The following is a 27,786-nucleotide window of genomic DNA, read 5'->3' as shown; positions in this document are numbered from 1 at the left end:
AGTACAGTGTTTGAGTGTATGACAGCTGTGTACATGTCAGTGTGAGTGCAGATGTGAGTTTTATTTCACCCCATTGTTCCAGCTGTCCCTCTCCTCCAGACACACATACATTATTCTGGCCTCGTCACACATTTCAAACACCACCTTTGAATGTAAGATATTAAGATATGAACAGTAAGATCTGCATCCCACATCATGATACCCCATTTGAGAGGTCAACTTGGCATCCAAGGATGACACTATACATGAGATTCAAATGTCATCCTATTATATTTTTTACTGTTATGAGCAGAATTCAGGATGTGCATTGTTACCTACAGCTCAGACGTGGCACGTGTTAAATGGAACATTAGATCTGGTAGCCTTAGTGTTTTCATTAAACAGTGAAAGCCTTACAGGCTATATTGAGTGCTGCCTTAAAGTTATAAAGTTCTATAAATATGATGTATGTAATATCAATAATCTCATTTCTGGAACAAAAAACAAAGAAGTCACATAAATTAAAGTTCCCAGCTCCGCTGCTCATGTGTTCCATTTAGGAAAGATTATTCCAAAACATTTTTCAAAGGGATATAGCATTATAAAAAATAAAACAGACATAGGAATTCAATGTATGCATTTGAAGGGGAATCCAATTTCCTTAAAATGTAACCATAAGAGAGTTCCTTTCTTTTTATTTATTCTTTGTAGTGAAATGCGTAGATGAAAATAAAACCAGAATATTATCACTGGAAACCACATAAAAAGTGTTTCTTTCTCAAAGCCCCCTCAAAAGACAAAAAACAATACAAATGCAAACATTCAATATACATCAAGCTTCCAACCACTGAATTGGTATTTTATGAAAACAAAGTGCTGCAGGTACAGCTGTAAGCCACAAAAACACAATATTCTTTTTATTGTTCTCAAAGTCATTCCCCTTTCTTACCATTGAGCATTGCCAAATTCAACAGGCACACATACAGTATGAAATATAATTTACCATGGAACAGTATACACTGGAAGGCAAGATTTCCCAATCCCTTTCCCATCCCAATTTCCTTTGGGATGAAGTGGTCAGAAACGGTCAGTAATGGAGAACTATTAACGGTAGCTTTGTCTACACAACCCTGGCACTCAAACTAGCGATGTTCTCAGTAAAAACAAAGTACATTTCTGTGATGCAAGGTTGAAGACCCTGATTTCATCACCGGAGCACTTAATGCACTTTGCTGCGTGGTAGATGCAGCCTTGTGGGATTAGGCTGGATTTCATTGCAGTTTTCCTTCCTACTCCCACAAGCCGAGCTCTCCAAGAGACAGATAGGTTTACTTTAACAGCATGCCTTTTAGCACAGAGCGCGAAGACCAAAAACAATCTACGGCCGCCAACTTTCCTATTTGGCCAAACGCGGAGAGTAATAAAGCGCGGCGAAGCACCGTCATAAAAACAGCATCTGCTCTCCCCCTGCCTCAACTGTGAACAACACTGTCGGCCGTGTCCAAACGCCCTTCTCCTGTCCGATCTCCGCAGCGCGCCGTCTGATAAATCTCGCGCGCCGCTCATTTCTCAGGGCCCGTTTGCCAGGCTACGGCGCGGGCGTGTTTTCATCGCCGAACAAAGTAGGGAAACGCACCGCAGCGGACTCCAAAGGGCCCCGGCACGGCTCCTCACCAGGCCCACCGCCGCGCAGCCAGGGCCCGGGAGCTGGAAGCCACTCCCGGAAACACGGAGACGGGTGATTTCAGAGGCTCCATCGGCGGGCCATTATGTTCTCGAGAAGGAGCGCTTTGAAGGCAACCTCTCCGCCCCGTGATTGCAAAAGTGCCCCGGCTGAGAGAGGGGGGGAAAGGGAGAAAATGGAACTATCGCCAGGTGTATTGCTTTTTAGCTAACCCGCCCGCCACTCCTTCACAATTAGGTCGCTGTTAACAAATTACTGTCGCTCAATACGGAATTAGCAATCAGGCGCGTCGGCAGCGGCCGGCTACTGAGAGGTGACAGGCGGCGGGGCTAATAACAGATCCTCCCGTTCCCCTGCCCCCGGTGCTCCCGGAGTCTGCGAGGCGGTGGAGCCGGAGGTTGAAAAGTAATCAGACGGTAATAGCTCACCTCTGCAGAGACCCCGAGAGCGCGGCAAATTCAGCACCAGCAGGAGCTCTCCATTTCCACCGGACGATATACACTGAGGGGAAACACTCCTGGAAGTGGGTCATTTAAGCGCCATTCAGGCTCCGCGGTACAGTAAACGAAGCGACAACAGCGGAGACGCGTCGAAAAGGCAGCGGAACGCCTGGGAAAGATGGTCCTCTGAGGGGGGGAGGGGGGGGGGTTCGAGGAGACAGGAGGGAGACGGACATATCTCGCAGCGTTTATATTACCACATCTTAAACATATTCTACAACTCACTTACACAGACGGGTTATTTATGGGGCAATTCAGCAGAAGTGCCCTTGCTGAAGAGCGTATACCGCAGATAAGCACTGACCCTCCAATAGGCCCAGGTCCCCCACTCCTCCCCCACACACCGTAAGCGGCAGGGGTTTTCCACCTGGCTGGGCGCGCCCCGGCCTCCCCCGAACGCCCCAGCCGTACGTCACGCGCGCGGAACGACGGGGGCGGTCGGGCTGCGGTTCTGAAGGCCCCGGGCGTCCGTTACCACCACAGACCCGGCGGGTCTTCTGCCACCCGGCTCTTGAAGAGGGTGATCTCCTCCAGGTGCAGCAGGGGCATGTCTCTGATGACCAGGGCCAGGTCTTCGTGCAGGAGCGGGTAGATCACCACGTTCAGGGCCGGCCGCTGGGACGCAAACCTGCGCAGAGAGAGGCGGAGGGGGTTACAGGCTGCCTGCCACCGCCGCTAATGATCACAGTGAGCCTGGAGACGCTAAATGTACAGGTTCAAAATGAGTCACGGATTGAAATGTTCAGGTGCCTTACATTCCCGTCTGTACAGATTTACTGTACATTTTAGTCATTGAGCAGTTGCATTTAATCCAAAGTGATTTACAGGTGTATACATTTCTCAACAAGTGAAAAGCATCAAATCCATAAATAAACACGCATGTGGAGCAGTATACAAGAGGGATATTGGGGGGGGTAAAGCAGGAGGACTATTGTACAGTCTGAAAAGGTGTGTTTTCAGTCTGTGTCGAAATATGGGTAGTGGTTCTGCTGTTCTGACAGTGGTAGGCAAGTCATTCCACCACTGAGGAACAAGAACAGAGAACAGACGTGAACGCGCAGCTCGACCACCTGGTGCTCATAATGATGGGACCACAAGGCGACCAGAGCTGGCAGACCGGAGTAGTCTTGCTGGGGTGCAATTAAAGTCTGGATGTACAGTGGGGCAGTCTGGAATGGCAACACTAACGCCTTGAAGCGGATTTTATACGATGCCTCTATACGATGCAAAGCTTTGTCAGTCTATACAGCACAAAATGTCTGAACACAGCATTACAGTAGACCAGAGCTTCTGATCATTTTAGCACTATTAAAAAAAGCAAACAATTTAAGACACACTTTGCTTCCATTCTAAAGCCCCTGATTATAAAGCTGTCGTGTGTTTTGTTCTTTAAGATTGATATTCCGGTTCCCTGCAGAGAAAATACTACTGGGGGGAGGAGGGAGGGATGAAAAGCTTGTCAATTTCAGCAAGCGGCTAATGCAAAACTTTCAGCTTGACTGAGTGAATGAATACATTTGCAAATGAAAGAGCAGACACGAGCTTCTGAGACACCCAGCTCCTCTAATCAAGAACAAGGGGCCCCGCTCATGACTAATTCCATGCGCCGAACGCGCTAGCGCTAATGCGGCCCTCCCCGCGCCGGCGGCTAGCCGAGTCTTTGATCCCGGGTGACGGGGATGACAGGGTACAGAGCCTGCCCAGGCCCCTGCACACACCTGGCCAGGTGCGCTAAACTGAAAATAGCCCACAGACGGGGCTGTGGGGGGGGGCCCCACTGTCCACCGCGGGACTACCGCTGAGCCGACGCTTATTAATCCCCCCGGCGCTGCTGAAGGACCTGTCAGCAGCCGTGAGACTCGCCCTTTTGTGCGCCAGACGCTACGGTCGACGCAGGCGTCACCAAGAACCGAGAGGAGACTGCAGGCAGGAGGCGACAGGTCTGCTTCTGGCAACACTAATGCCAAATTATTCGCCCTTCATTCCGGAACGTTCTAGATAAACGACTCCTCACCCGTTTATAGGTGCTCAGCCAGAAGCACCAGTAGGTGGGCCTTTCCCCACGTACGCTCGCACGTATTAAATATTTGACGTGCGCAAACAAAGACGAATTCGCAGCCGTCTACCTCTAGGTCGTTCTTCTTCGCGCTATAGCGGTAATGGGTTTCTCATAAGTTGGCGACTGAGAGACCTAACTGCTCATTTTTGATAGAGAGCGGATAATACGCATTAAAGAGGAGTTTCCATTCATCATAACTTTGATAATGTCAGTAATTGCAGTGATAATGCAGAGGCCCGGGCGGATCAATGGCGGAGCTTCACAGGACAGAAGCCGAGCGAGCGGGAGGGGAATGCGGCCCTCCTCAGCTCATTATCCACAGGGCCTCTCCGCTTCCATTTCCCAGCAGTCTCGGGATTGATTCGCTGTCTATCGCAGGAAAAACAAATGGTGTGTTTGAAGCGGCGGAGCTGCAGATTGGTCTGCGCTCCCCCTGCCTCTCATTAGATAGCTACCAACCGCCTGTCTGCCGGCTCGCTTTAATGAAAGTAAAATGAATAACAAAAGACTTCGCCACCAGGCATATCGTCAATCCCAAAATGTCCAAAAACCTTCAATGGTGACCGAGTCTTCCAGCGAGAACGGGAGAACGGGGGAAGATGTGGCAGCCAACACTGAGAATGCTGACCTGACAGTGCAGGGCTTGCGCATCTGCACAAACACAGGGGCTTTGCCTGAAGGAGTTGCTCCAGTTTGTGAATATTATTTATTCTTTCAGTTCTCCTGGAGGCTGCACTGTACCCCTTGCCCTTCCCTGAACCACCACTGCACTCAATTCCCCATTCAGAAACTAAAAGAAAAAGACAAAAACAAGTAAAGGACAAACGGACTCCACTGACAAACAGCACCATTGGCTCTAAAACAACACATTTTTAAAAAACAGAGGCGTGCAGTCCCAGTGCGGTGCACTGCTCTGGGAAGGCAGGGGCCATGCATCAGCTGTGTGTAGAGGAAAAGGGAAAAAAAGCCCTGGAGCTTACACCACGCAAAGGCCAAGCGCTCCCGCTCGCGTTCCCTGTCCCCGTTTCGCGCCGAACGTGTTCCCTCTCTCCGTGTCCCCAGCTGGGAGCGCTACGCGTGGCACTGGGGGGGGGGGGGGGGGCTGCAGCTCACTGCCGTGAGCTGCAGTGTTCTGCCTGGCTACGCCCAGCCCTTCGCTCTGCTGTTGATGAGTTAGTTAGCTGTGACGCTCGCTGCTCCAACAAAAAGGGGATTACTTGCTTGATGGCTTCCGTCTTGTCGTCCTCTCTACAGCTGTCGAGCAGCGAGCGATAGAGTCCAAATCAGTACTTTTCCCTCCACTGGAAAAAGAGGAATTAAAGGTATGCAAATGTGTGTCTTAAATCAGAGGGCCATGCCCCCCCGCGCCAGCCCCCCACTCCGGAAAATAACAGTCCTCGCGTGGTGCGCGCTCTTCGTTTACGAGCCTGCCTGTAAATCTCATCTCCACACGCAGCTACGAAGCCGGCCATTCACCCGCCTGCAATTTTATTTTCGCAGCCTCTAATTAGCTGTTGTAGTAATGGATGATTAGTTGTGATTTAGAGTGATCTTTCCGGGCCTCAGAAGCGCGCCTAAAACGCCCGGGCGAATGGCAACGCTCGCCCAACGTCAGAACGGTCTCCGCGGAGACCGCGGTGTGTACCTCACACTTCATTTCCCACTGCTCCACCTCCACAGGCGATGACCCCCGCCGCACCAGCACAAAGGCATTCGCTGGGAAATAAATAAATATTTGACTACAGAGGAAAGGGAAGGGGGCGGCGGTGTGTGTCTACGGAGCCCGGGCACGGAAAATCGTTCCCCTGACAGACAGTGCAAACACGGCGCGGCGGTGATTCAGTTCATTTGTGTGTGCATTACAGGGCAGGCTGAGAGCGCCGTTCCCCAGCAGTTAAACACAACATGTGGAGGAAATGGAAACGGATGGGTCATTGGGCCGCTGAGATGTGATGCAGGGGCGCGGGCGGTTAGCGTTTCGGCCTGCGCGACAAATGACGGCGACGGCAGTTTGGTCTGCCCAATTAAGCTCAGGTATTGGTATTGTTGCTAGTATCCACCTAACGGTAAAGCGGGAAAGACATTTGCCCGTGCTCTCCATTTAACTACGGCAATGAAGAAAGTGAGAAGAGTCTTGCTGCAAATTCAAACCCATGATGCGTCAAGACTTGCACAAGCACCATTCAAACTTCTGAAACTGCATTTTATGCATTACTTTTTATTTTATTTTAAATTAGATTTTTACAAGTTGTGTGTGTTCATTGAGATAGCAATAAACTTTTGTGAAAATGAACAGTGCTGTAGCACAAACAGGCGATGGGCGATAAGGTCTCTCCGCTACATGTTCACACACTGCAATTATGCATTCGAACATAAAAATGCCTTGGTGGCAATTACAAGCAGCAGGAGAGATCCTGCCCAAGGTGTAGGGTATAGCGCTGGTGTTTTCCAATATCGATACATATGACCAAGAGTGAGCAGTAAGGAGCCAGCAGTAAGGTGACAGACTGAAAACTATATTCCAGTTCTACACAGAGGCGCAGTTCGACCCCAAATCCGTGCAGACTGAAGGAGCTCTTAAAAAGCGCGACTGAGGCTCTCGCCTTCATCGAGTGTGTGCTGAAATTGCGAGTAGGTGTTTGCTGCAGTCTCCTCCTCTGCAGACGGACGAAGGCTCTGGTCCGCTACCCGTTTCACGGGGCACACAGCACTGCAGCACGGCGCAGTTTCTCTACAGGCCAGTCTGCCGTGCACTGCCTGCGACTCCCCCTGAACACAGGCGACTCCACAGAGCCAAGAGCGCCAACACAGAGACTGCTGCAGAGGCCGGCAGGAACAGTTGAGGAGGGCACACTATTTATTAGCATTGCAGATTATCGTTTATCAAAATCTTTCAGACAAACACTAAGCCACATAAAATGTTCTACTTTCAAAAATGTAATTGTTACTAGGATCAAATAAAAGGAGGACTTTCATAAGGAGAGCGCTGTATCTGACAATGTAGGAGCGTCTATACGTGTACCACGGGATGACCTTGAGACATCGACACACTGTAGCGGCATAATGTATTCTGTATATATGCTTTTGCGTTTCCAGTAAAATAACATTACACTGACAATATACTGAATACAATACAAACAGATAAATTATGTACAGTGGGCTCCAGAATTATTGGCAATGTTAATAAAAATGAAGAAAAAAGGCTGCATATAATACAGATAATAATCTATATGTTATGTTCAAACATTAGAAAAACTATATATACACCTTTCATTTGAATGCATTTACTCTCAAGTGTCAATGTTTTTTCTTAAGTAATCTCATTTCTTTCTGAAAACCGTAGTTGTCAAATTTATCGGCACCTCTAACAATTATTGTAAATAAAAAATAAAAACAAATCTAGGAGAAACTTTCAATAAAATTTTACTTCATTTAGTTAATCTCAGCCTAAAGGAACTATATTGTGTCATTCCATTGCTTACTGTTTCACTAGTATAAAAATGAGATAACAAGCATGCAATATCCCTTCGTCATACATCACCATGGGAAAAGCCAAATAACTGTCAATTCAGAAGAGATAATTGACCGTCACAAGTCTGGTAATGGGAATGCACAACACGTCATCTTTGCCAGGGGTGTTTGTACAAAGAATTAAACCAGGGGTGCCAATAATCGTGAAACCAGTTTTTTGGGGAAATGTATTTATTAGAAAAACTTAAATCTTTGGTTAATTCCATTGAAAGCACACTACTTTATATTGGAAATGTTGGAAAATGTTGGGAAATAAGGCATACATAAGTTCATTTTATTATTTTTAAGATTACAGTATTTTTTGTGCTGAATTATTTGTCAAGGGTGCCAATAATTCTAGAGCTCACTGTATATTTGACTGGTCTACAAAAATTCCCTCTCAGCAATAAAATGATGGAATATACAGTCACTGAGTCATTGTTCCTGTACACCTACTTATTAATGCAATTATTTAATCAGCCAATCCTGTGGCAGCAGTGCAATGCATAGAATCATGAGCTTTAGTCAATGTTCACATCAACCATCACAATGGGTAAAAAATGTGATATCAGTGTTGGTGCCAGACGGGCTGGTTTGAGTATTTCTGTAACTGCTGACCTCAGTCTCTAGAGTTTACTCAGAATGGTAAAAAACTCAAAACAAATCCAGTGAGTGGCAGTTCTACAGACAGAAGCGCCTTGTTGATCAGAGGGGTCAACGGAGAATGGCCAGACAGGTTCAAGCTGATTGTAACTCAGATAACCACTCTGTACAATTGTGGAGAGCAGAAAGCATCTCAGAATTCACAACACATCGAACCTTGAGGCGGATGGGCTACAACAGCAGAAGACCACGTCAGCAGTTGAAGACTGTAAGAACGTAGCCTGGTCTGATGAATCTCGATTTCTGCTGAGGCATACAGATGGTAGGGTCAGAATTTGGCGCCAACAGCATGGTCCAGGCTGGTGGCGGTGGTGTAATGGTGTGGGGAATGTTTTCTTGGCACACTTTGGGCCCGTTAATACCAAAAAATCATTGCTTGAATGCCACAGCCTATTTCAGGATTGTTGCTGACCATGTGCATCATTTCATGACCACAATATACCCATCTTCTAATGGCTACTTCCAGCATGATAATGCACCATGTCACAAAGCAAAAGTTGTCCCAAACTGGTTCAATGTTCTTCAGTGGCCTTCCCAGTCACCGGATCTGAATCCAATAGAACACCTTTGGGATGTGGTAGAACAGGAGATTCACAGCATGAATGTGCAGCTGACAAATCTGCAGAAAAGCATGATGCAATCATGGCAACATGAAACAGAATCTCAAAGGAATGTTTTCAACATCTTGTGGAAGCCATGCCATGAAGAATTGAGGTTGTTTTGAGAGCCAAGGAAGGCCCTACTCAGTATTAGTATAGTGTTCCTAACAAAGTGCTCAGTGAGTGTATGTTTGACAACAGCCGTCATTATACTTAAATTACACCAACAGTGTTTTTCCTGGTTTAAAAAGTGTTTGCACATTATTAAGTTAAAGTACTGGCAACTTAATGTAACTTTGATTGTTCAACATCAATCAAAACAGGCAGCATTGATTGATGCAGAGAGAAAAAGAATAAAAAGGAGTCAGCAGCACAGCACCATATTAACACACTGTGTGGGAGTGTCTCCAGGCCTGCAGAACACAGCAGGGAGGGAGAAGTAGGAGTTGCGAACGGAAATGGCTGTCTGTGCAGAGCCTTTCCCAGAACTAATGAGCTTCGAACCTCTCCTAAAAACACACTAATACATGTATAGACAGGCACACACGGTCACAAACGCACGTACGTACGCGCAGACACACGCACACACAAAGGGGCTTAATGAGTTCTGAGGGAGAAGAAGACGGAATTGGCATCACCGCTCGTGTACAAATGAGGCGCAGCAAGCCAGCCTATCGACTCCATCTTGCATGTCAGAACCTGCTCCTTCTGTCCGGCTCAGCCAAAGGGAAGCTCTCTCCGACTATACTGAGGGTATATTGTGGATGTGTGGGCCAAAAAGAGAGGGATTTGTTATCTCTGCAGAACCTTTTTACAGCAAGCTGTATCAATGTAACGCACTACTGACTAGCCTAGAAATCTCTCCAGGAACCAGCTGAAGCCAGGCCAGACCTGCAATGGTTAATAAAGCGCGTGTGAGTTGCCTATAAAAACACAGGTCAGGTCAGAGAGGAATTGTGAAACCATCAATGATATCACGCAAAACCTTTCAGCCTTGTTCACCGCACCCCTCCGATGCCCACGCTGCTCAAATTAAACCATGAGATGGGTGAGAAAATGATTTCTCTCATTGGATTGGCCAATAATCAGCCTTTGTAAACCCTGGAATGGAGAGAATAATTCACACCAATAGGCAGGTCTTACGGTGACTGAATACAGTATTCCATTTCACTGGCTAAGCCTTCCTCACGTAATTAAAAAGGGCCGGCTCACAAAGACGGTGAATTCTCTTTAATTGCTGGGGCATTAAGTCATTTGTCATCCTCCACCGAATGCCTGAAATGTTGCTCCCACGTGAAAGGATTTATTCTCAAACCAGGTATAATACAGGTATTACACTCATAATTGAAATGTGAAGGGAATCTTTCCAGAAAGAAGCAGAAATATCCCTGGGCCGCACGTGGTTGCAGAGCTTAGATCCTGCTGGGGGTCAGACTGTCCAAATAAGATGGATGCCTTCCCTCCGTCCACCACGAGGTGATTTGCAAAAGTGGTTAAGTTTCATGCAAACTTGGCCAGGGAACTGCTCTAGATGCAAGGCGCGCAGTTAGACCCCAGCATCTGGAGATGTCGGTCCTGAAAGGGTTAAGCTGGAGCCGTGGCTGCTGAACCAAGCCAGACACAGAGAGAGAGGACACTTTGCTTCCCTTGTCAAATTGATAGGAGACCATTCAAAATTGCGCAGAGACCTCCAGAGCTCATTTCAGCAGGGCCCAGAAGAATTCCTTTGATACAACGGACTTAATGTCACAGCGGCCTCGGCTTGGAGAATAAAATCCATTTGTCCTTTTGATTTAAAAAGAAAACATCCATCCAACTACCCCCTCACCCCCAAACAATCCCTCTCCTTTTTTAAGGGGATTACCCTCCTGGAGTTCTTTACATAAGCGTTTTGCTGCGTATGGTGCTATGGCTTCCATGGAAGCTTATGAGGACGTTTCAGAAAAAAGGAAGGAGGAAGTGACTGGCGTGAAACCCCTGGCCATCGCTTTCAAGAACCAAAAGCCATCTGAATCAAAACGATCAAAATGGCAATACGGGCACCAAAACGTACCGCAGGTCTGACAGCCTTGTGTGACGATGACCTCGACGAATTGAAATCGCAATCCTAAAGCACAGAAGCTTTTGAAGTGAACTCCTAAAAAAAGAGGCCCTTCTAATATTAGACGGGAGCAAACATTGCGCTTTTATTTTGGCTGCAATATATTTCTGCGGTATAATGGCGTGTTAATGAGTGTCTGTATTTTCTGCATGGGAGGCTTTGTACGCAGCTCGCCAGTCAGACAGCCCAAACGTTTGCTTAAGGAGAATTCCCCCGGGTACGGGGGGGGGGGCTGAAAGGTTGCGGCACACTTCATGCATTTTAATGAATAAAAATACATTATGTATTGGACACTTTAACGAACAAGACATTTAAATCTCCTTTGTTTTTCAGGCAGGCTCACTCATGTTCCAGGAAATTAAATGACGACACACTCATCATTTCAGCGATACCAGGAAACACCCTTTCTCGACTAATTTCGCGATAAATTACCCGTCATATTCGTCTCGTGGTTTTTCCGCCGTAGCAATAAAGGCGACACAGGTGATGCGCTATCACACTGCAGCGCAGGCGTTTGAGTAGTCAAGAATTACAAATCGATAGCGATTGTTGTCAGAAATTAAAACAACAGCAACGGCAATAGCAATAACAACAACAATAACTCTAAAGGACAGGAGAGTGTTATCTGTGCAATGCCGTCCCTTTGAGGGAAGGTGTAATTAACTCGACTTTAAAGCTTTCTTCTGACTGAACACAACGCCTGAAGCTGATAAAGAGAAACAGTCAGGGAGGCCCAGCTGTAACTTGATCATATTTCATCAGGCACTGTCAGCCCGTACTGAGGTACACACTAAATCATATGCAACTGGGGCACCAATCTCTCCTGCAGCATCAGGAGCCCAAGAGATGCTCCCTTCACAAAGCTTTCCACAGAACGTGGAAAGCAAGAAGCTCAATAGAGCTACAGGGGGGCATTTTGATTTCCGGGTGATTGGGTGAGTCGACTGCATATGTTGTTTTCTACAGTTGTGGCGAAAGTTGAATTCTTTTATAGTTTTGGCTATGGACAAGAAGTTGGGTGTGATCCAGAACTAAGGAGATGACTGTCGGAGGTAGCGCTGACAGTTCCAACTTCCATGCAGTCCCTGTCGGTAGTAGCCATAAAGACAGAATGAATCAAACAATGAACACTAGTGCCATCTGCTGCTTTTTATGTCTAACTACAGGGAAAGGTAAGGTACCACTGCCTTGATCCTCCATCTCAGAGCTCACTGTATGTTTAGCGTCAATAGCACCGAAATGACTTAACATCATTAAGCCATCTTACCCGGAGTCAGAGCTCGCTCATCTCAACGCAAGACAACAGCTTCTGAATTATTATTACTACACCATTCCATGCGTGTTCTTTTCCCATCAGAATGCAATGGGCAGGACCTGCTAAACTAAACTACTGAGTAAATGATAGCATGGAATTTAAACACTTCAAATATCCATGATACACTACTAGTTTGGAATCACCCTGTCTTTTTCTGCTTTTTATGCTTTAATATTTAAATCAGAAAAAGAGTCTCAAACATTGAAATATATTTTAAAAGTGTTGTAATTGCTACATGGTTAAACCAAAATATATTTACAAAAAGCCTTTTAATAAAAGCTCTGAGTCTGTGCTTTGGTCTGTGCTTTGACACAAACACAGAACAGAAAATATTAAGGCAGAAAAAGACAAGGTGATTCCAAACTAGTTCCAAGTGTTTAAATTCCATGCTATCATTTACTCAGTAGTTTAGTTTAGCAGGTCCTGCCAGCCAATAACCAACAACACCAATAACAAAATATTTAATTGTAAAAGGCAGCCATTCAAAGCTGGCTGCAGCCATCCAAGGAGATATGACATTCAAGGAAATTGATTTAAAACAATGAATTTAACACTTAAATATGCTGACAGAACAGCCATATATTTTATTTGAAACAACAACTAGTTATGTGTTAGAACATGTTAGAATGAATAAAACTGACAGAATAAAGTTCCACTGACTGATTGACTATTCAGCTGCAGTGTATTCTCTGTGTTTATATCCTAAAAATGCTTTTTATGATGGACAACAAAAGCACAGTTGGATTGGCCTCTTTCCTGTCACATGGTCAAAACAAATGATGTCCTTACAAGAAAAATGCAAACAATACATTCCTACACAGGGAGGAAACATTATAGATGGTCACGGTTTCACATTTGTAAAAAGCGTCTCTGTAGCTTTTGAGTGGCTTTGCCTTGCCACTGACAAATGGTAGACATATGCAAGACGACCTGATGGTCATTTTGTAGCCTCTACTGAGGGTAACAACGGTGGATGGCTAATATTTCATCCACTTGCACCATGAATCTCCTGAGAGCTAGGCTTACGTGTTCAAAAACATAACCCATATGCGAGGCAGGCTGTTTGGCCGACAAACTATTGAACACACTATCAAACGTACTCTGATGCAGAGGCTAAGCATGAACTGTGAATTTAAATGAAAGCTTGCTTTGGAACAAACGAAGGGAAAAATAGCATATAACGCTCACGATTTACTTGGCTGTTCAACATTAACGGTCCTGACTTCTGCCGTACAACGTCAACTCTATATAAGGCTGACAAAATAAATGAGGTGCCCTAGCACTGAATTTAAATCCTGGGTTTAAAAATCAGGCGGCACGGATGGTGCAGTGGGTAGCACTGCCGCCTCACAGCAAGGAGGTCCTGGGTTTGAATCCCCGTCGGCCGGGGCCTCTCTGTGCGGAGTTTGCATGTTCTCCCCGTGTCTGCGTGGGTTTCCTCCGGGTACTCCGGTTTCCTCCCACAGTCCAAAGACATGCACGTTAGGCTGATTGGAGAGTCTAAATTGCCCGTAGGTATGAGTGTGTGAGTGAATGGTGTGTGTGCCCTGAGATAGACTGGCGACCTGTCCAGGGTGTATTCCTGCCTATCCCTGCTGGGATAGGCTCCAGCCCCCCTGCAACCCTGATCAGGATAAGCGGGTTCAGATAATGGATGGATGGATGGATGGATGGTTTAAAAATCAAAAAAGCGTCTTTATCCAATACGAGGGCCGTTCTATTCTGTCTGCATTGATCAATAGGCATCTGCACAAAGGATAAACACTGCCTTCTGGAACAAATATCCAATGCAGTCTCGAAATAAACCAGCAAAAAATACGACGACAGGCTGACTGATGTTTGCTCTTCTGTGATGAAAGTTGATAAATCAGAGCACAGCCTTCAAACCACGCGGGAGCTCTGCTTGTCCTTGGTAACGCAGTCGGTGTAATAACGGAGGCTTTCGCGGTCCCCCGTCTAACGGCATTACAGTCCCTCCCCCTCGAGCGGAGGGCACCGTTATATCTAAGAATGTGGATGAAGTATTGGGAACCGGCCGTGAGTCACTCGCTTCCCGCTACAAATTGGGTCATTGGCTGCGTCTCTAGAGTAAAGTGATAGCCATAAACAGGCAACAGCGGCCGCGCGTGCTTTTGAAGCCGCGCTTCAACACCGCTGCATTACAGCCGTACAACAACATGAATAACCAAGCCGTACATCTTTGAACATGCGCTATCCTGGTGGACCAATAATGTTTTATACGCTGGGGTGCCTCGTGACTCATGAGCAGGGGTTGAACCGTTGTGGGCAGGACACGCTGACCTGTCCATTGCCATTTAATCAGCCGATTGCCCCTTTACACGAAATCGCAGATACTGAACCCAGTTCCACAAAGAAACAGTTGCCAAGACCCACCTTTTTGAACCAACGGACGCTGAAAAAATGACATGGGGGCAAATCTGTAGCACATAAGCTTACTATTTCTCTTTGCTTATACTGTACCTACTATTTTTAATATTTTCATCAGGGCCTTCATTTGTCTTTAAAGCGGTTCAATAATGAGCAAAAAAAGACATAAAAATCTGATGGGTGCTTACGGTTTCTGATAAATTCAGTTCAATCAAACTCTTGCTCATTTACATACATATAACCTAGTTTAATAGCTGGAGTTTATGGTCATGTCTGACATGTCTACAACCCAGGCCATTATCGCTACAGCAGTTAATTTTGTTAAAATAATTCTTACTCATTCCAGTACAGACAGTTCCTTTTTGTAGGACATTCTATAGTTTGCAGTTATTTTAAATTGCGCATGTCACACATACAGTATCAGAGCAATGATTAGCAGAGATTTTTTAAAAAAAATATTTAAATATGCCCTAGTCCTTATCTTTGTCGTACTGTCAGCAGTTCAAATCATACTTCCCTATAGGATCTTTCAGCACACTTATCCCTGGTTATGGGTGTGCACTTTACACTTTGTTGTACGTCGCTCTGGATAATAGATGTATGTGTGCCATTAATGTAATGTAAAGAAGAGGCTCACCTGTCCTGCAGGGCTTTCTGAAGGGCCCTGCACACCACCAGGCTCCCGGCCATGAACATGTGGCACATGATGACATCAAGACAGCTCTCCATGAATGACATCACTGCATCTGACTGGAAGGTTCCGTTGCGAGATACGATACAGAACCGGCGCAGGGCGCGACACTGACTCAGAGCTTGGAAGAACCGCGAGTTGGCGTTGAAATATGGCTGTTCCAGTCTGGGGGGTAAGGTAGAGACAGAACAAATTAGTAAAATAAACTATTTTATCCTTAATGAAGATCACAAATGGCAACGATGGGTCGAAAACTGAAACAAGAAATACAGACTTTCATTTACTGAGATGTCTTGATTTCTTGAATTAAAATAGGAGTATGCAATTGGAAGAGTACCATGCATTTCAAAATATTATTACTAAGTCCACAAAGAACAACAAAAAGAGAATTGTAAACCTTTCCTGAATATGCAAAACACCAACAGTATTTATTTTATTACTATTAGGCCTCCATTGTGGCTATTGAATTGGTTTGTTTAGAAATCTATGTTGTGAGTAAACCTTCCTATGAATTATGTATGAACTTCCATATTACTTCTTGACTCAGTACATCTTTGTGCTTATCAGTTTAACAGTAGAAACATTATGCCCTCTGGTGGAGAACCATATGAATTGCATGTGACAGCTGCAAGCCATTTTACATTAAATACCATAGATATCCTATATGGCATATGCATGCAGGGTTTCCGGACCAGAACACATGGACAATGTGACATATACAGATTATATTTTTCCCCAAAGTTGACCGATGATACTCAAACGATTTTCTCATTTTCATCTGTCTGTAGTCATATAAATCACTTTACTACAGAAAATAACATATGTGGAGAGCAGTAAATGGAAACAAGCGTCACTTTCCAATTAAAAAATGTAAATATACATCTCACCCTATATCTATGTGTTGGGTTCATCAAGTTAGCCAGTTATGAAGGAGCATGATGAAAAGCGAACATTCATTTATTGCATACAATAATACACACCATCCCTGGCTTGCTTTTGACTCTTAATTCTTCCCATGTTTTAGTTAATTTCAAGTCATTATTATGCTGTTTCCTATGCTGCACCTTTCCTAGCCAACCTAGGAAAATAATAATCTCAGCTTACTCACTCACAGATACTGTAGTAATTAACTTATAAAATGACTTATAGCTACAAATGAGACCACATATGCACACAGCCAGAGAGATACAAAGAATATTTAATAAGAAAAAAACAATCACTTCACGGCCTTGTAGTTTCACTGCTAAAGGGCAGGTAGGGAAAAGTACACAATAAATGGGATTCAATGGAGCTCTTCCCAAAACATGCACATGTAGAGTCTAACAAGCAATGAGATGAAAGGACTTATTTTCTAATACTTACCCTAGGTAGGAGATACAGGCTAACCTTAAAATACTTTCAATAGTTTTTTATAAAGTGTGGCTTGGTCAATAAAGATTGAAGCTTGTATTTTCTGACGGTTATTCAGTTTGCAAGAATCAAATAATCAGTAATGCTGGTAGCACAGACATAATATCAATGATAAGATAGCCATTGGGTTTTTAAGACCAAAAATGAATTGTTTGATTCTGATGAGTAAGCTGTTGTAGAAGCTCTGTTGAAATATATTCATACATTATTCATGGCCTTAAGCAGACATTCAGCATTGGCTAGCCACAGCGCTAGCATGTTTTCTCTGAGAAATCCTGAAAAAAGGCCTGTCAAGTATTACATTATCACTTATTCTACATTAGCTGACAATGAAATTATGTTCCCTGCTAAATATTTACTGGAAAATGGCTTTTAAGTTGATTTCGGAATTGTATTCTATTGGCTTCCATTCATTTCTGGGTCCCACAGAAGCATCTGTCTGTTGCTCTAGTGACAGCTATAATGTATTTCAATTATGAATTAATAGTGTGGTTAGTGTGGGACTGCTAGTATTTACAACACAATGATTGGACTGACATGTCTGACTATTTGATTACTACCAAAAAATAAAATCGGATACAGGTCATTTAATTTATTCAACATATGCACAGTGCACTCCGCTGGACGTCAATTAGGCTTGCCTTTTCAAATAGGCAATATTAAGGGCCACATTTTATGACACATACATTCAGGAAGAGAACGGTATGATGAAGCAGTCACTGCTTACCTGAGGTCTTTAAGCTGCTTACAGTGAGGCAGTGCTTCAATAAGGGCCGGCATGTAGGTCATATTCTTCAGTGTCCCCAGGTTAGCTAGAGAGAGCACCTGCAGGTCTCTGCACTTCATGGCCACCTGCAGCAGTCCCGTTCCCTTGAGGACCCCAGGCAGCTGCGCCAAGGTCAGCCTGCGCAGGAAGGCCAGGCCCCCGAGCTCCGCCACCTCCGAGTCCCCGATCTGGCCGGCCCAACTGCAGGCCGCCTGCTCCTTGCGGTTGGCCGGCTCGTTGCGGGGCATGGCGGAGGAGAAGTTGGACCCCGTCAGCTCCAGCTCCTCCAGGAAGGGGTTTCCCTGGAGCAGCGCCCTCAAGCTGCGGCTGCACTCGCTGTCCCTCGGCTCGGACTCCGCCTTGTAGGTCTGCAGGCCCACACGGGCGCTCTTCTTCAGGCCCAGCATGAGCGGGCTGGAAAGTGCCGGAACGTCCCCCGCCGAGCGCTCTGCGTTTTTTATCCCGTCCGAAGCGGCGCACACGGGCAGCGCCAGCGACCGCAGCCTCTTCAGCTGGGCCAGGACGGTGCAGAGGTGCTCGTCGGAGCCCGGGGTGCCGTGGTAGTGTGCTGCGGAGAGGTTCAAGCGTTTGAGGTTAGGACAGGCCCTCACTAACGCCTCCACCATGTGGCAGTCTATGTCCTCCTGAAAGCTGCCCCTCAGATTCAGGTTGACCAAGTGCCGGGGGTCCTTCACACGGTCCAGCACGCTGTGGACCACCTGGTTACCAAAGCTCGGGCAGCGGCTGAAGTTGAGGTGGGACGGCACGCTGTGTCTGAGAACGTGCTGGAGGGCCGACTTGTCCACCCATGTCTTGGGCAGCTGCAGGGCCTCCAGAACCCCGGTCGTTGCCATAGCCTCCAGGAAGTTTTTCGCTGCCGGCCAGCTGCTATTCCCGGGGACCGATATGACGAAAACACGCAGGTGCTCTGGAACCCGTACACTAAAGACGGCCAGGTACAGGTTCATGAGTGTCTGATTGACGTCGCCAGGGGCCAGCCTGGCGTAAAACACCTGTAGGCTCTGATAATGCAGGATACTGCTCTGTCCCACCATCAGCTGACAGCAAACGCTGGCCCCTTCCCTGGTAACATCGTAGATTTCAAAATACAACAGCAGCCTCTCCAGGTTGGTGCAACAGGGTACCACCCCATATGATGGGGTATAAAGGGTTTGCTTGAGCTCACTGACCTGGCTCAGGGTAGCCTTGCTCTCAGTACTTAGCTGGTTGGAGTCAAAACCAGTGTTAATGTCGATGGCCAGGGAGCGCAGGGCTCGGAGGGAGGACAGTATCTTGGACAGGCGCACTGACGTCAGTCGACAGCCTGTGAGGTCCAGCTTGACCAGGCCCTTGCACCTGATCAGCTGGTCAATGGTACTGCCGGAAAGCCAGTAGCAGCCACTCATGCTGAGGGTCTGAATTTCACTCGCCAGCTCTTTCGTCACTTGCTTAACTGCATCATCACTTGCCTGAGAAAGATCACCAAACAGTCATAAAGAATAATGTATTGAACATTCTCATAGTGTATACTGACTTGAAGCAGTGAATTTCAAACTCGGCCCTGAGAACCCCTGTGTATACTGGTTTTTGTTCCAACTACAAATGCAAGCCCAGTGTTAATAAGCAGTTACATTTCTTTAATTTCACTTTTCCTTTTCTGAGGCTGTACTGTCATTGTGTAAGAATGCAGGTTTGGCTCTTTATCATTTGCAAAGTTATTTGGAGTGGTTTAGAAAACATTATTAATTATCTTTGTGTAATCCTTCACAATCTAACACAATGTGAATATGGGACTTTTATTCTTCATGGCAGGCATTGCTATTTCTGACAAGTTCTGGCTAAAGTGGGTAAATAATCCCTCAAAGCAGGAAAAGTGTAATTAAGACAAATTAACAACAGTTAATTACTACTAGAATGCAGTTGTGGTTTGAACAACAAAAAAAAAGCATATACATGGGTCCCCAGGACTGAGTTTGAAAACCACTGACTTAAACGGACAATTTCATTTATGTAGCCTGTAATCATTAATTCAGCTTTAGTGTATGATTTTGATTGGCCCCGAAAAAAAATAAATTAGAAATGTAACCTCATCCTTTAAGGATGAGACTAAACTAAAAAAAAAAAGTGTAGTAACGGGGCATCAAAAAAAAAAAAAAATTTTCTTACTAGATATTCTTTAGAGAGTCTGACATGGTTGGTGAGGCTCTTATCCAGGCTTAAAGTCTTCAGTTTTCTGCAGACTCGCCCCACACTGAGTACCAGGTCATGACTGGGAACATGCGTCAGGATATTCAGTAAGATCTCATCTGAGAACCCTGAAATACTGACTCCACTTTGTTCCATACAGTCCAGACTGAACCTTTCCTAATTAGGGAAAACACAGGGGAGAAATTGCATGAATACTGCAGTCTATAACTACAGCTACAAGAGAATAACACTGCTAAGAAAACGATGACGATGTCACATTATGAAAACTATTTTAATGTTGAAATTAACGTCATATAACATTACTGGTCGATTTAAAAAAGTCTGAAGGCAAGACTGACTATTCAAACTTCTCTAATTGACAGATCTTGGTAATAGAATTTTAGGATGAGAGTTCAATCTTGCATCATATCTGCAACAATATTAAGACTTCTTTGTAATACAATAATTCAATTGCTATAAATAAATACATATGATTCAGACCCTTTGAAGCTGCTGTTTGATTAAACAGCTTTCTGAAAAAAGTAGTAGTAGTAACTCTATGCCCAGTCCTCATACACTGTGAAAAGTCTTTACCCTCTTGAGTATACCACACTCAAGACGTCCGCACGCAACATAGCTTTTATTTTTTCCACTCACTTGGAAATCATATAAAGCTAGCAAAGTAGGTCGTCACAATAGCCATATTATCTACTTCTCATGTAAGAATAGTGTGTGAAGAAGTGTGATTTGTGTGAATAAAAATGAAAAATGAAGAATCTTGAATTTTAATCTATCCGAATATGTCTTAATTCCGAATCATTTGTTCCGATTGAAGATAGTGGTGAGTTTATCAGGTCAGTTTGCATTTTATAGTAGCTAGCTACTTGATCTTGTTTGATATCTTTTAGCCTTAGCTAACTATGCAGATGCTGGCCAAGTCGCTAAATAACGGACATAACACTAGCTAAGATAGTCAGCAAGGTAAATTACCAAGCATTACCTAGCGCAAATGAATCGACCGAAAGTTTATTATGCCTGTGTTAACTAACATGTTGTCGCTCAACACTTAACTTAAAACAGAGAGCGAAGCTAAAGTATTGCTAGTGATCCAACTTGGATGAGTACCTATACAGCATATGTTGTTAAAATTAAGTTAGCTAACGGTAACACTTCAATATAGGAAATGGTTCAAACATTTACGGCTATTGATATTGATATTAGCTGTAATGTAAGCAGTTAGCACGCTGTAATTTTATTTGCATGACTATTAAAGCTACAATAAAATTAATGGGGAAGGGACAACATTTTCTGTCGCACCTAGGCAACATTATCGATCCTTGGCAGCGGTTTTCTATGGCTTTTCTATCGACCTTACCTCCGTGTTTTGATTATCCATTTTTACTTCTGATGCTCTCTTTCTGCAAATGTACATATCTGTTTCGTTTGTGCTACTGGGCCGTTTTCGAACATAATGGATTTGTGTTTGTGCTCCATTCCGTCAGACGCTGTAATGCACCGGAACAAAATTGTGAACGCACTTCCGGGCTACAGCGTGCACATCAGAGAGGAACCCGCAGGCAGCCGCAGACATGTTCTCTGGGCATTGCAATTTGTCCGTTTTTGTTTTTTTAAATGAATATGTAGCCTAAGTCTACATACAAAGTAGACATAACACTTCTATATTGACGGAGAAATACAACACATTCTGACTACAGAATACAATAATAAAAAAGCTGTGAATAAATAAATAAGATTCAGAACATAAATATGGATTTAACAAAGCCAGTCTGGGATCCTTGTCAAATCCCCCCAAATGAATTGTATCAAATCCCCTTTTAAATCTACTGACATACAGAAATGCAATCAGTTTGTAATCAAAATTCAAAGTTCCTAGGATGCTAATGGTCAATTAAAGATGCATCTTTATCAGGTTTGGGAATCAAGGAAACTAAACCTTGTTTCAAAGATGGCACCAATTCCCCAATTTCTATACATCACTGTCGAATGAAGTTTTTTCTAAAATATTCCATTTTATCATTAACTAGGTATTTCTTTCACCATATTTTTATTTTTATATTATTTATTCCTTTCGCCCTACTCTATCCAATTTGCCCTGGATTGTACGAAGACTCCTTTTTGCAAATTTCATATCTAGTTCTTCCAGTTTAACCTTTAAAACTTTGGGTTCCAACTACTCCTGTTCTCATCATACAGATTTCTTTAGAATATTAAGCTTATTCATTCTGCTTCTAATATTCTTTAATGCCTTACCGCCAACTTTCACACTTTAAACTTAATACCCACTTCCATGTCTTATATTTGGGACAAAGAAATGATTAATGATTTAATACAACCTCTGAAAATGTGGTTTTAAGTTTCCAGTATCCTTACACTTACATTATATTCAATGAGATTAAAAGATGACTAGCAAAAGGAGGCACCTGACACTTTACATCCATTTACATCCTGCACATATAAAGAGAGGGAGAAACAAATACATCCATTCTAGACCCAAGTAACCTGTTTTTATTGCTCCAAGTGTAGGATTTATAGTAGTAGTAAAAATGGTATTCAGAGAGAGCAGTTTTAGCCTGGGTGGGAATCTTCAATGGAAATAACAGGAGCCTCAAAAATCTTCAGCTATAATGAGGTGAGCAAATGCACTATGCCTATGTTTAAATCAAATGAATGGCTTGTGGCATTAGAAAATGAATATATTAACCTCAGGACCACAGGTAGCTGCAGTTAGGTCCTGCATTCTGTCCACATATTAATACATTACCTTCCATGCTGCAGCTCAATTTAATCCCCCCTGTGATACATTACCATTTTCACTGTCAATTGTTACACTTAAGTGTGAGAGTTTAATTTCCTAAATGTACACCACTGCATATAAAACTTGTCAAAAGGTTAACTTAAATACTAGCAACAGGACTCATCTTAAAACAAAGCAATCTTAAATCCATTGATTTCCTAATAACCAGTTAATAAAATGTGGCTGGAGAAATTGAATTAGGTCGCAGAACTTTCATATAGACAATGGAATGCCCTTTGAAATTCATTTTGTCCCTGCCAAGGGATGTTTCATTACTTCAACTCTAGACCTTCCACTTCTAGGCATATTCCCCTCAAACCAATTCCCATGGAATCATATTCCAGATGCCACTACTGCCCATGCATTTACAAGTTTACTGAGGTCATGTAATATGGCAGTGTATCAAGTACAAAGTACACTCTGGCAGAGAAACAACTTGCTTTCCAGCAGCCCTTTTGGAGCCTTCTAGAGGAGTTAAATAAAAATGAGGAGCATCGGAAACAGGATTAGAACATTTTAAACATGTGCACTTTATTGATTTGTATTAGTCAGTGTACAGGTAGGCCCCACCATACGTCTGGCACTGCCACTTTCCATACGGCTTTTTGTATGCCTGGGGGGGGGGGGGAATGTAAACCTTTTGGGTTTGTATAAAGGTAAAGCTTTTGCATAACAAAAAGAAAAAGAACCAGACCAAGAATTTAAGGCTGAAAGTACAAAAACCAGACATTGTTTTCGGTTACATAACTTACACAAGCAATACTACAAGGTTTTTTTTTTTTTTTTTTTTAAGTATGTGCTCCCACGTACTGGGCAGCCTTCATAGAGGCAAATAAGTTGTGAACAATGCATTTAACATTAAACATTTGGAATGACTAGAAAAAAGAAAAAAAAGAAAAAAAAAAAAAAGAAAGAAAAGTACATTTTAAGTCCAGGTGCATTGTAGACCGTCGGGGATGCTTATTTGCCAAAAACATTGCCGTCACCTTCATGTTCCAGTTTTTAAATCCTGAGTCAAGCGCCAAAAATAACAAAAGCCATGCCAATTTGTCGTTTCTGGTGTTCTCTGCGCAGTAAGTCGGCGTGTGGAGTGGTAACAGTCTGTTTAGAAGCATTTGCGGTGCACGATGGACGGGCCGGACTCGTCGTACTCCTGCTTGCTGATCCACATCTGCTGGAAGGTGGACAGGGAGGCCAGGATGGAGCCTCCGATCCAGACCGAGTATTTGCGCTCGGGTGGGGCGATAATCTGAAATCAGCGAAAGAAATTTAACACACAATACCACGACGCATGTTACGTTATGCATGCACAGTTTAAGACCGCCACATTACCCACCTTGATTTTCATTGTGCTAGGGGCCAGGGATGTGATCTCTTTCTGCATTCTGTCGGCAATGCCAGGGTACATGGTGGTGCCACCGGACAGCACGGTGTTGGCGTACAGGTCCTTACGGATGTCGACGTCACACTTCATGATGGAGTTGAAGGTGGTCTCGTGGATACCACAGGATTCCATTCCTAATGAACAAGTAGGTAGGTCAATTTGACAGCAAACCAATAGAAACTCCCATTCTTCCACAATTCCTGTATTGTGCAGAACTACCAATTACACTCGGAAGCAATGGCTCATGGGTGCTTTTGAAGACAGCAAGTCACAAAGTGAAGATGAATGCATGAAAGAGTTTGAAAAGGCACTCACCTAGGAAAGAGGGCTGGAACAGGGCCTCGGGGCATCTGAACCTCTCGTTGCCGATGGTGATGACCTGCCCGTCAGGCAGCTCGTAGCTCTTCTCCAGAGAGGAGGAGGAAGCAGCAGTGCCCATTTCCTGCTCGAAGTCCAGGGCCACGTAGCACAGCTTCTCCTTGATGTCACGCACGATTTCCCTCTCGGCCGTGGTGGTGAAGCTGTAGCCCCTCTCGGTCAGGATCTTCATGAGGTAGTCTGTCAGGTCACGCCCAGCCAAGTCCAGACGGAGGATGGCGTGGGGCAGGGCGTAGCCTTCATAGATGGGCACAGTGTGGGTCACACCATCGCCAGAGTCCATCACAATACCAGTGGTACGACCAGAGGCATACAGTGACAGCACAGCCTGAATGGCAACATACATGGCTGGGGTGTTGAAGGTCTCAAACATGATCTGCAAAAAAAAAAAAGAAAAAAAAAAAAAGGAAGAATTATAAGACAAGTGTACATCAGGGAAAAGCCTCACACTGGTCATGCAATGGAGTGCACTTACTGGTTACATTAACAATTCAGATTGTGCAATGCCAAAACATTCGTTAGTCCAACACAGTGCAGAAAGAAACCGCAAACAGATTGCAAGGCAGAACACCTGTAGCTTCCAGTAAAGGGGGAAGAAAATCAGGTCTGGAGAGAATCCTGAAAGATTTGAAAGAAAATAAAGAAATTAACAGAAAATAGTGACAGCCTAGGAGGTGACCGTTGAAGGGGATGAGGGGGCAGACGCAGTATCCCAGTTTTACAGCGTCACTGAACTGACCTGCGTCATCTTTTCCCTGTTAGCTTTGGGGTTCAGGGGGGCCTCTGTGAGCAGGACGGGGTGCTCCTCTGGGGCAACACGCAGCTCGTTGTAGAAGGTATGATGCCAGATCTTCTCCATGTCGTCCCAGTTGGTAACAATGCCGTGCTCAATTGGGTACTTCAGGGTCAGGATACCCCTCTTGCTCTGAGCTTCATCACCAACGTAGCTGTCTTTCTGACCCATACCGACCATCACACCCTGGCAAGAGAGGTAGCCTTTCAAATGGTGGTCTTCAATCCAGACAAAAGCACAACTTGCCAACACCGCTTTAAATGTAAACTAAAGCAAATTAATTGCATCTTTACCTGATGTCTCGGGCGACCCACAATGGATGGGAATACAGCACGGGGAGCATCATCTCCTGCAAATCCAGCTTTGCACATACCAGAACCGTTATCAACAACCAGTGCAGCGATTTCCTCTTCCATGGCTGAACTGCAGTGGCGAGGGGGGGGGGGGGGGGGGAGAAAGAGAGATTTGTTAAAACGTCTGCAACCCAGCCTCCCTACTGCACACCTACGTTACCACGTGAACAATCCATTTCCTGTTTAAAAACCAAGTCAGATTTGCAGCCACTAGGTGGAGCTCTAGCGCCGAGCTCAAAACGAGAGATTTCAGACAAAGGAAGACCCGCTTCATTCCATTACCATAAAAGGCAATGGTTTGAATGGCTTTGCGGCTGCCGGGTGGCGTGGCCTTCTGCCAGACAATAAATGCTACGGTTAGTATAAAAAATCAAAATAAAAAAAATTACAAAATTGAGAAGACTAATACGACACTCCCCAAATTAATTAATGTTGAAAATTCCTTCACGTTCAAAGTTACACCACTTAAAGATGCTGAACGCAAGACCAAGGACCAAGTCTGCTCCATTGATTTTGCAAACACAACATTAGTAACGTTAACAGTTATGGGAAGTTGAACCAGGCATTCCCATAGACTGTCAGAACAAGCAAATCTCACAGCAATCAGGGGGTGGGGTGCTGAAAATCTGGCCAGTCTGCTAACGTTAGATGACAATATTCAACTTTGCTTGCAAGCAGAGAAACCGCCCCATTCAGATACTAGCGTTAGTTTGCGGATGTCAACGTTGGGGTTTAACAGAACGTTAACTGAAACTGCAGCGCATAGCTAGCCAAGTTACGTCATCGAGACAGCAAAGATGAAATGGTCTAATCAGCAGCCGCGCCCAGTCCCAATTCTTTAACCTTTACAAGTGACTGAGGGGGAACGGAGTTGCTAGCTTACCACCAACATCAGTAATCGTCAATCAAACCACGCCTAGAAGTTTAATAGGACAGTCAATTAAGAGCCAGTCCCAGACAAATCAAAGCCACTCGCGAGTCGTTCATAACTAGCTAGGTCACGCCCCGCCACCAGCAAAGATGGAATCCCGCCATTAAATGTACCGTTAGCAAACTTGTGAGCTGGCTAGTCTAGAATACAAAGGTTAACGTTCCATCCTGCATAACGTTAGCCAGCAAACATCCGTTTCACTGCCAACTGCACGGTTTTAGCGAATAACCAAACGTCGCTCAGTTGTCATACATGCTTACCAAGGAAGATTACCGACGCTAGCTAGAAAGCAATGTCTAGCCAACGAGTGATTACCGTTATATGCGGATTCATCTCCCCAACAGACATTTGACACTAGCTAGCTAATAGCCAATTCGCTAACATTAGCCACCAAAGTTTCAACGTAGCCATATATCGTTAGATTCGGTTAACGGTTAGCAAACTAGCTACTTTGATATGAAAACTCAGTCATGACATCAAGTTACCACAGAATGCTCAGTTTTAATAAATGATTAATAAAAACAAGACAAACCCAGAAAAATAATAATACGTCTCAATGGCCAATTTGTTATTAACAGCGATCAATAAAAATCATTTTTATGCTTACCTTGAGTGTGGGGGGGGTTAGCGGCTTAAGAGAAAATTACACACACGATATCCTGCACTTGCTCTGCTTGGAGGAGCTCAGAGTGAGACGATTGGATCTGGGTGCGCTGTTTTATCCTCTGTCAGATGCCCGGCTGTAGCCATAAAAGGTAAACTTTGGGATCTGCTCAATCTGATTGGTCTGCCGTCACACACTCTGTGTGTCGCGTACACGTTGCTGCACTCAGGGTTTGTGGCAACAAGAGAGAGAATGAAAAAGGGAAAATACAATTAAATTGGGGTGCACGGATTTATATTGTGCACCGTGGGCAACAGAACTTTATTATTTTTGGTTAAACTTTGGAAGTTTTCTCCACCTCGCAGTAGCGCTTAGGGTTTAAACAACATCTGACATACTATCCAGTCAGCCAGAAACTTGGCTATTGCTATCTAACTAGTAACTTGTTAACTTTAACTTACTTTGTGTAATTTAGCCGAATGGATGGCTCAATACTTAATGTTACGGATAAAAAGATCGCTTGCTAGGGTCTAGATGAAAAAACAGGATATTGCTCACGTGTCGTAAAAGATTATAGTTGAAGGCTAACTAGCTTGCTAGCAACACAACTGTATTGTCATTTAATTTAGTTGATGTCACGCTTTCCAATGCAATTTGGGTTATTCAGGAAAACTTG

The 27,786-nt window shown here is 44.4% G+C and overlaps 2 protein-coding genes across 2 annotated transcripts; both read right to left on the bottom strand.

The window, feature by feature from the left end:
* Positions 1-614: 614 nt before the first annotated feature.
* Positions 615-21,412, bottom strand: fbxl18 (F-box and leucine-rich repeat protein 18). The gene is made up of 5 exons (XM_061231478.1): positions 21,228-21,412; positions 19,832-20,029; positions 17,627-19,134; positions 15,436-15,654; positions 615-2,791 (listed from the first exon to the last, which is right to left on the bottom strand). The coding sequence occupies exons 1-5, from the start codon at positions 21,282-21,284 to the stop codon at positions 2,635-2,637; spliced, it is 2,139 nt and encodes a 712-aa protein (XP_061087462.1). The 5' UTR covers positions 21,285-21,412; the 3' UTR covers positions 615-2,634.
* A 1,761-nt stretch (positions 21,413-23,173) lies between these two features.
* Positions 23,174-27,270, bottom strand: LOC133114977 (actin, cytoplasmic 1-like). Its single transcript, XM_061224685.1, has 6 exons — positions 27,114-27,270; positions 25,516-25,645; positions 25,169-25,408; positions 24,367-24,805; positions 24,004-24,185; positions 23,174-23,916 (listed from the first exon to the last, which is right to left on the bottom strand). The coding sequence occupies exons 2-6, from the start codon at positions 25,636-25,638 to the stop codon at positions 23,773-23,775; spliced, it is 1,128 nt and encodes a 375-aa protein (XP_061080669.1). The 5' UTR covers positions 25,639-25,645; positions 27,114-27,270; the 3' UTR covers positions 23,174-23,772.
* Between the last annotated feature and the right edge of the window lie 516 nt (positions 27,271-27,786).

The sequence above is a fragment of the Conger conger genome, chromosome 2, assembly GCF_963514075.1.
Source record: "Conger conger chromosome 2, fConCon1.1, whole genome shotgun sequence".
Classification (NCBI taxonomy): domain Eukaryota; kingdom Metazoa; phylum Chordata; class Actinopteri; order Anguilliformes; family Congridae; genus Conger; species Conger conger.
Note: the sequence above shows the minus strand (reverse complement) of the source record. Positions and strands in the feature narration are given on the sequence as shown.